The sequence below is a fragment of the Portunus trituberculatus genome, chromosome 49 (assembly GCF_017591435.1).
Source record: "Portunus trituberculatus isolate SZX2019 chromosome 49, ASM1759143v1, whole genome shotgun sequence".
In the NCBI taxonomy this organism is placed as follows: Eukaryota; Metazoa; Arthropoda; class Malacostraca; order Decapoda; family Portunidae; genus Portunus; species Portunus trituberculatus.
This window is the reverse complement of record NC_059303.1, coordinates 20094749-20104983: the sequence shown is the minus strand read 5'-3', so window position 1 is coordinate 20104983 and position 10235 is coordinate 20094749. Positions and strand designations below refer to the sequence as shown.

General features: G+C 41.6%; 1 protein-coding gene across 1 annotated transcript in view; it reads right to left on the bottom strand.

The window, feature by feature from the left end:
- Window positions 1-10235, bottom strand: part of LOC123499296 — a 64160-nt gene that overhangs the window by 35917 nt on the left and 18008 nt on the right. The window contains exons 4-5 of the mRNA XM_045247097.1: window positions 1378-1466; window positions 810-1001 (exon numbers count right to left, since the gene is read on the bottom strand). Of these exons, the coding sequence (XP_045103032.1) occupies window positions 810-1001; window positions 1378-1450 (265 nt within the window). The 5' untranslated portion in view covers window positions 1451-1466. The remainder of the gene's footprint in view (window positions 1-809; window positions 1002-1377; window positions 1467-10235) is intronic.

The window sequence follows — 10235 nt, the reverse complement described above, 5'->3', positions numbered from 1 at the left end:
AATTTTTTTTATGATTTGGCTTCACGATTATTGCTAAACGTATTAAGAACATTGAAAGACCGGGAAATGATCATTAATATCAGAATAAATTATATCACTCACCTCATGGTTTTGCAAGTTATTGGTCCAAATGTAGTCAATTAATGCAGCTGAAGTTGCAGTAACTCTAGTTGGCTTAGTAACAGTTGGGTAGAAATGGTAAGAGTACAGCAGGTTAATGAAATCAAGGACGTTGCTTTTCTTTTTCAAGAGATTAATATTGAAGTATTCAACAAATAGCTAGGCAGCTTTTGGTTAACCAAATATTCAACAAAATTTTCAATACACAACATAAATTGAGAGAGAGAGAGAGAGAGAGAGAGAGAGAGAGAGAGAGAGAGAGAGAGAGAGAGAGAGAGAGAGAGAGAGAGAGACTGTGTGAGATAAGCCTACCTATTTTCACTTATCATCTCCATCTATAAATCTGTAAAATCTTTCAAAGCTCCACAGTGACTCAGCACTAACAACCTGATCACTGAGTCCATTCCATCCATCTACCAGTTTTATGAGAACCATTTCCTTCTTATCTATATATATATATATATATATATATATATATATATATATATATATATATATATATATATATATATATATATATATATATATATATATATATATATATATATATATATATATATATATATATATATATATATATATATATATATTTTTTTTTTTTTTTTTTTTTCAAACTTGAACTTATTATTTCTTGTATCATATCTCAGAGGGATGACTCGGGAATTGCGCTCAGTCGTCAGACAACTTACGAAAAGCGAGCTCGTTGTCGTAACCTTCTGTAGCGTAGGAGAACATATAGTCCACGTAGCGACTGCGGAAGGAGAACAGCCTGACGCAGAAAGTGTAGGTGGTGAGGGAAGGGAGCGTGTGGCGCCAAGTGAGGCCTGAGTCAGCCCGCGCCACTCCATCTTGCTGCAGGTGGGCCGCTGATGAGCCTGATCCTGTCGCCAAGGTGAGAGTGTGATGTGAATTAGTAAGGTGCGGCCACTTCCATATGCCTCTCTTATTACAGTCTTGCTTTCCGCACCTCGCTCTGCCTTTCTGTATATTTGTTTGTCAGTGTTTTTTAATATTTTTCAGAGCTCCTTTTGGACTCAGCACTACCACTGATTATAAATGAGTCTATTCCTTTCGTCACCAATCTATTTAAGAAACAATTTCCTCTCATCTCTTTTGAAGACTTAACCTTGAACATGTTATTTCTTGTTCTGTCGTAATCAATGACTCTGAAGATTTATGGTTTACTAATAAGAGAAGGAACCTGCCCATATCACCTCACCAGAGCGCCGAGACTCAGGCAAGGGCGGCGGAACTCACGTGAGGCGGCGGCGTAATCGACCATCAGGACCTGCATCACCACGAGGCACCACGCGGCACAGGCGGCGGCCATGGCAGTCTGCTGACCTCTGATGAGATTCAGGGAAGAGTGCAAATAACACTTAAGTTCAGGGAACCACGGGTGATTGCGTGTCTATATAAAACAAGGGAGAAATGTTCCAGGAAGAAAAATGTCATAATTAGAGCGAAATACACAAGGCGCAGCTGGAGCGAAGCAGAAAACAAATATTTAAGGCTTAATTTCAAGCACACGGTCCATTAAGAATTTGAAACGCTTATATAAGTATAAAAGTTCTATAAGTAAGACGTCATGACACCAAGACAAGATATAACCTCCATCACTAGCCTGTCCAGCTCGCTCAGTTCGTGTTACTGCCATCCCTCCTTTGACATTTAACTCCCTTTTATTAACTCTTGTGTATCGATCTAACTTACTAAATCCTTCGCTATGATGATGATGATAATAATAATAACAATAATAATAATAATGGTAATAATAACAATAATAATAATATTGATAATAATAATGATAATAATAATAATGATAATAATAATAATAATAATAATAATAATAATAATAATAATAATGATAATAATAATAATAATAATAATAATAATAATAATAATAATAATAATAATAATTATCATATTAAATAAATAACTAAATGAATGAAAAAATGTATAAAATAACCATTATACAAGTCAAGACCAAAAGTTTTTAAAACAATAACCGTCTCTCTCTCTCTCTCTCTCTCTCTCTCTCTCTCTCTCTCTCTCTCTCTCTCTCTCTCTCTCTCAGGTATCCATATTTACAAACAAGAGCTGCAGTGTTACCAGATATTGAAATTTCACTCTGCATCTGTCTCAACAAGGAACACGTTGGCTATACTGTACTTTGTTGGCGTGGGAGTGTACATACGTGAGAGTCTATTTTTCCTCTCTTTTTTCTTCTCGGTATTTGGAGCAAACACACACACACACACACACACACACACACACACACACACACACACACACACACACACACACACACACACACACACACACACACACACACACACACACACAGGTCACCTGTGATTTCTGAAAAGTCTAGCAATAAGTTTTTAAGATCAGACTGTTGTGAAGGTGTTAAGGAAAGAAACACCTCATCAAGGTTGGACATGATTTGACTGTTTGAGGGGCGTCCTTTAGGTGACGAGAAGAGGAATTCGATGTCGGACTCTTCCTCGGGGGGCACAGGACCAGACTCCTTCCCTACCAGACATACAGGTACAGTGCGAGACAAGTCGTCCTCTGGTTCTCTGGAGTGGTAAGGTTTCATTAGATTAATATGAACTAGTTGGGAATCCTTACGACGGTCAGGAGTGTGGACCACATAATTTAATGGACTTAGTTTTTGAGCCACAACATAAGGTCCCATGAACTTACTGTGAAGAGCATTGCCTGGAGTAGGGAGAAAAGTAAAACCTTGTCTCCTGGTTTGAAACTTCTCATGACAGATTTGGGAAGAGAATTCTGTTGCATTTTAGTTTGAGATTTGAGGAAGTTTGATTTAGCAAAAGATCTGACTTCACTGATTTTATTCTTAAGGTTACTGATGTAGTCAGACACACTGGGGCTTGAAGGAGTATTTTGAGTAAACCATTGATCCTTTAATATTTTGAGAGGCCCCCTGATCTGTCTACCATAGAGTAATTCAAAAGTGGAGTAACCTAAAGAATCTTGAGGAGATTCTCTTAAAGCGAAGAGAAGGAAAGAGATACTTTCATCCCAGTCTCCTTGATGCTCCAAGCAATACTTCTTCATCATGGATTTTAATGTTTGGTGAAACCGCTCCAGACAGCCTTGGGATTGGGGTGGTAAGCCGAGGAGGTAACATGGTCGATGTTTAGCTCATTCACTATCTGTTGGAAAAAATGGCTAGTGAAATTGCTACCCTTGTCAGACTGAATTTGTTTTGGAATTCCTACCGAGGTGAAAAAATGTATTAGATGTTTTACAATGGTCTTTGATGTGATGTTCTTAAGAGGGAATGCTTCAGGGTACCTGGTAGTGGGATCCATGAGGGTTAACAAATACTGATTCCCTCGTTTGGTTTTGGGTAAGGGCCCTACGCAGTCTAGAATGATCTTTTCGAAGGGCTCCGTCTGAACTGGAATAGGCGTCAGAGGAGCTGGCACAAGGCGTTCGTTAGGCTTACCCACAATTTGACATATGTGACATGTTTTTACATAGTGTGACACATCCTTTTTCATTCCTGGCCAAAAAAATGTTGAAGAGCCTTCTTGTAGGTTTTTTGGATGCCTAGATGACCTGACAATCCATCATGAGCTAGTTCTATAATGGCTGGTCTTACAGACAAGGGATGACAACTTGATGTGTTTCTGACCAGGTGTCTAGTTGTTTCAGTTCAGGAGGTCTGTAGGCACGCATCAGGACTCCTTCCTGATAATAAAAACAAGGCAATTTAGACATATCCTTTGTCTCACTGGCAACATGTCTGATCTTAGCCAAAGTGAGATCCTGTTCCTGAGCATTAATCAAATTCTCCTTTGAAATGATGTTATTGTACAAGTTGTCAGTAGAGGCAATCATTGGTGGAGGAGGTGATGAAAGGGCAGGGGACTTGGACTGAGACCTGGTGACTGCACACACTGGGAAGAAGTGAGGGATGTTTTGTCCAGGGTCTTAGTGGGACTTTCTGTTAAGGGGGAATCAAGAACAATTAAGTTAGGAACAGCCAAGTTACCCGCAAGATCATTACCCAGTACAAGATGTACCCCCAGTACTGGCAGTTCACCAGGTTTAATGGCTACCACAACCTCTCCTGAAATGAACGGGCACTGTAAGCTAAAATTAGCCAAGGGATAGGAGAGCTGTGATTCGAGACCTGTAAGGATCACCTTCTCCCCAGTGAAAACCTGTTTGATGTTAGGGATGACATCTTCCCTTAAGATGGATTGGGCAGCACCTGTATCACGCAGAACCTTGACATTTATTGCCTTGTCTTTACCATCAGTCAGGGACACTTTACCTTGATACGTGTACGAGTCATAAAGTTCTAGAGGCCTTGCAATTTAGGTGTCTACATTTCTGGATCATGTGTCCTGGTTTCTTACAGTATGTACACCAGGGGGAATTATATGCATTTGGCGAGAATCCAGTCGGCTTACCACCCGCGCCCCCAAAACCTTCCCCAAAGGAGGACCTAACATTAGATAGTGAACCACGACCTCTACTACCCAGGGATCCCATCAACAAAGCAAAGGCATCAGCCACTTTAGCGGCAGACATAAGATCACTCTCTCCCCGTTCTTCCACATGCCTCAGAATATTAAAGGGTAACTTGTTCTTCCATTCTTCCAGGACCATTAGATTGAGCAACTCCGAAAAGGTGGTAATGTTAAGGGCGGCTAACCATTTCTTAAATTGTCTTAGTTTCTCACTAGCAAATTCAACATAGGTGTGAGACTCTGGTTTCACATACTTTCGGAACTGTTGTCTGTATCCATCAGAAGTGATAGAGTAGGCGTCTAGAATGTTACCTTTGATCTCTTCATATTCTACCTCATCACTAAGGCCGTTGTATACCCTATAAGCTTTTCCTACTAGCTTAGGGACAAGGAGAGACACCCACTGATCCTTGGGCCATTTATTCCTATTAGCAATGCTCTCAAAAGCGCGAAATGACCCGTCAACATCAGATTCATCAAAAGGGGGAACTAGCGGAGCAGCTGTAGCGGGATTAAAGCTTGCTAACTTTTTCTTTATATCTATTTCTTCCCCTCTAAACTTAGCGTCATTTCGTAGGGCTAACTCCTGAATTTCTAACCTTTTCTCCTGCCTTTTAAGTTGTAACTGAAATTCTCTCTCTTCCTTTTCTGCCTGTAGTTGCATTTGTTTTTCGTGCATCCGGTATTCTAGTCTAAGCTTTTCAATTTCCCACTAACTTATCCTACTCTTATCCTGTTCTTCCTGGGGACTGTGTATTATAGTCCTCGTAGAGGCTGCTGACATGGGAGTTAACTCTTCTATGGCATTTCCTAGCAACTGACCTTCTTGCACTAGATGTTCAACAACTACATTCTTAATGACCTCTTTAGTCATCTGAGACGTGATGGGAACATCAAAATGAGACGGTGACGTGGAGGGTTCATGAGACGGTGGCGTGGAAGGTTCATGAGACGGTGACGTGGAAGGCGAGGTGGAGAGGTGGCGAACGAGGTAGCAAGCGGAGGAGGTGATGGTAGTGGAGTATGTTACGGGCGGGCCGTAAAACACACACACACACACACACACACACACACAGACACAGACACAGACACAGACATGGGCAAGCCTCTTAATGTGTGGCCCCTTTTCACCTAGCAGTAAATAGGTACGGGATGTAACTCGAGGGGTTGTGGCTTCGCTTTCCCGGTGTGTGTGGAGTGTGTTGTGGTCTCAGTCCTACCCGAAGATCGGTCTATGAGCTCTGAGGTCGCTCCATAATGGGGAAGACTGGCTGGGTGATCAGCTGCAGGCGACCAAGGTGAATTACACACACACACACACACACACACACACACACACACACACACACACACACACACACACACACACACACACTTCTTTCCAATAAGCAGGAGCAGAACAACAAGGGTTACAACAAGAGGGACATGAGCCAACTTCTTAGGATCAGTGGTGGGGATAGAACCAGAAGTAATGGGTTTAAGCTTGAGAAATTCAGGTTTAGGAAAGAAATGGGAAGGAACTGGTTCTCTAACAGAGTGGTTGATGAATGGAACGGACTTAGTAACCACGTTGTTAGCGTTGAGTCAATAGGGAGCTTTAAAAGAAGATTAGATAAATTTATGGATGGGGATGATAGATGGAATTAAGTAGCTTTGCTCATACAGGGACTGCCACGTGTAAGCCTGACAGCCTCTTGCTGCTTCCCCGATTTTCTTATCTTCTTATGCTCTTAAGAAGAGAAGGAGTAATGGAAAACAATCGTGATGAGAAGTGTGTAATAATAATGAAGAAGAGGAAGAATATATGGTAGTGATAAAGAGAAATAAGTGGAAGAACGAAAAATGAGGAATAGTACATGGGTAAGACTACATGAGTAAAGGAAAAGTAACAAGAGTATAAGAAAAGGAGGAGTAAAGGAACAGAGGCAGGATGGAAAACAAAGAGAATTATAACTAATGAATCTTGTTTAACATTAATACTTCTTCATTTTCTTTTCCTTATGTCCTTTTTAGATCCTCCTTCACTCCCTCCTTTTCTATTGATGACTGCGCAAGGAGAAGGAAAATATGAGCAGTTCAGTTGGTTCCAAGTGTGTTGCAAGATGTATTATTATTCAAACTGCTTTTATTGATTCAACTTTCCTTCAGCACCTTCTCGTTGTCTCCCTAACATCACACATACTAAAGAACCGTATGTAGAAAATTATCACACTTACTTAGAATGTCATACAGATGAGTGTTCCTTGCTTACTGTGAGTGGAGGAGAGCAGATTTGTAAGTGAAATTATCTGTGTTCAAGCAACGTCCCAATATCTTCCAAAGATCATCGTTCACCGCCAAGGATACGCAACCGCCGGTAACCATTCAGGAACCTGATGCAATAGGAGGAAAAAGTAGCAGGATGTTGTTTATACAACGTAGATGCTTTGAGAGAGAGAGAGAGAGAGAGAGAGAGAGAGAGAGAGAGAGAGAGAGAGAGAGAGAGAAAGGATCACACGGTCATTCATTATATCACTCCATTAAATCTATAACCATGTGATATTCAAACACACACACACACACACACACACACACACACACACACACACACACACACACACACACACACACACACACACACACACACACACACACAGTCCCACGCGAAAATCGGTCTATGAGCTCTGAGCTCGCTCCGTAACGGGAAAGACCGGCAGACAATCTTGATGAATTACACATACTCTCTCTCTCTCTCTCTCTCTGGACTGCCGAACATTCAGGGCTACATGATGCATGGCATAAGCACATCACGCAAACCCTTCCACCGTGTCATCACTACATAATCTGGGCCAGAAACGTGCCCTGACTGCGCCACACAATGACTGACTTATAGGCACTGACCCTGTCTACCGTGAATGCCACTGTGTCAAGCGTAGTTCATACTCAGTCTACCACACAACCTCATCACACAGCCTGGCAGTCTATCACACTCACCACACAACCTCATCACACAGCCTGGCAGTCTATCACACTCACCACACAACCTCATCACACAGCCTGGCAGTCTATCACACTCACCACACAACCTCATCACACAGCCTGACAGTCTATCACACTCACCACACAACCTCATCACACAGCCTGACAGTCTATCACACTCACCACACAACCTCATCACACAGCCTGACAGTCTATCACATTCACCACACAACCTCATCACACAGCCTGACAGTCTATCACACTCACCACACAACCTCATCACACAGCCTGGCAGTCTATCACACTCACCACACAACCTCATCACACAGCCTGACAGTCTATCACACTCACCACACAACCTCATCACACAGCCTGACAGTCTATCACACTCACCACACAACCTCATCACACAGCCTGACAGTCTATCACACTCACCACACAACCTCATCACACAGCCTGACAGTCTATCACACTCACCACACAACCTCATCACACAGCCTGACAGTCTATCACACTCACCACACAACCTCATCACACAGCCTGATAGTCTATCACACTCACCACACAACCTCATCACACAGCCTGATAGTCTATCAAGCTCATCACACAACCTCATCACACAGCCTGACAGTCTATCAAGCTCATCACACAACCTTATCACACAGCCTGACAGTCTATCAAGCTCATCACACAACCTTATCACACAGCCTGACAGTCTATCAAGCTCATCACACAACCTTATCACATAGCTTGGCAGTCTATCACATTCATCACACAATGTTAACCTTATCACATAGCCTGGCAGTCTATCATAGTCATTATGCCTGTCAGTCCAATACATGCATCTCATTAATCATCATACAGCATGGTACGCAGCCTGCTAATGTACCTTCCATAGAACATTGTACAAAAGAGAGTGGAAGAATGCTCCTTCTTGCAATCTCACACAGTAAACGATTTTTTCTCGTATCTTGAAACACTCTGAACTCTCTTGAGGAATATTTTTAAGGATGACAGAGATGATAAGACGGGTTCCCATGGATAATTTCCTGATAGTGATCCAGAATTCTCATAGCTATTACCAGAACCATTAAAACACCCATGAAAATCCAAATAACTTACATTAAACCTGTCAAAAAGCTGAGAGATGACACCTGAGACGTTTGAGAACTCCCCAGTGACACTGCTTTCGATTCCTGAGGTTCTCGTATTACAGGATCTGACAAACTCCTCGGTATCGACAAGCACCATATACAACATTCACTTACAATAGTTACGCGGACTCATGCAAACACGTTCGCCCCTCCACCAGCTACGAAGCAGAAATCTTAAGTAACAAACTCACAAAGACATGAACCGGTGAAGAATACTGAATAACACCGAACATAAATCTCTTCCCGTGGATGGATTAAAATTTACTATACTTCTGCTGCAACAGGACATCCATCACTGGTAGCTTGATGCCCCTTCACAGGCGGCTCACGGGCTATCACTTATATTTACAGCGATTCTCTGGTACCTTGTCTGGGTTGTCGAGGCGTACATGCTCTCAGACACTTTAGCGTATTACCTCGGTTGCTGGTAGGATCCGGTGAGAGTCAGTAGGGATTTTCCATGGTTTTTGTAGCACTTACTATAATAATAAGAGGCATTGTGCTGAAGAGCCCGTATGAATTGTGAGCCGAAGTAGGACTGGAACGAAAGTTAAACTGTTTGTACAGCCTATAACTAGACATAAGTGATAAAATAAATACATATGGTATAAAAAATCGAAGGAAATAAATGTTGGACGATTAGCATGTATGAATCATGGACCGAAGTATGACTGGGATGAAGAGAACAGTGTTGTTTACTAATGGTAGTGTGCTCACGGCTGTGAGTGCTCGGGAAAAAATATTCAACACACGTGATTTTGCGCCAGAGAAGAAATGTTTGTCTAGTGTTGACAGCGTGGGACATTCCTCACTGATCCAGGCGTCCGGAGCAGCAAGGGCGAGAACAATAAGGACGTGAGTGTTAATTAAGTTGAGGAGATGTTGAAGTTTCTGACACCTACTCGGTTTCTCTCGTCTTGCGCTGATGAATGAAACCATTTAAGGCAGGGATTGTCAATCTGGGGTTCGCTAGCCACCAGGGCTTTACAAGATTTCTAGGGGTACTTAGATGGCTGATAATATTCTTTGCAGTATACCATTGTATATTAAGTTAGTGTCAGTCACTAGATTAACTTTCTGTTCGATGTCAGATTACTTGGAGGGTTCGGGTAGAAAGTCGTATAACTCGGGGGGGTTCTTAACGAGAAAAAGGTTGAGAACTTCTGATTTAAAAAAAATCTTGTACTGTTGAGGGAAGTGTGTACGTACAGTGCTGGTGACAATGTGTTGCTTAAATTTTTCAACAAGCTTTTATGACAATCTTTCACAATACCGTTTTGACTGTTGTCTTGGACCATTAATATATATATATATATATATATATATATATATATATATATATATATATATATATATATATATATATATATATTTATGTAGGGAAGAGGGCCAGCCAAGGCCAAAAAAGAGAAAAGATAAAAAAAGAAGGCCCACTTGACTGCTTCAGCCAAGATTAGGGAGTAAATCCCTCGATACCTGCCTCGTATAA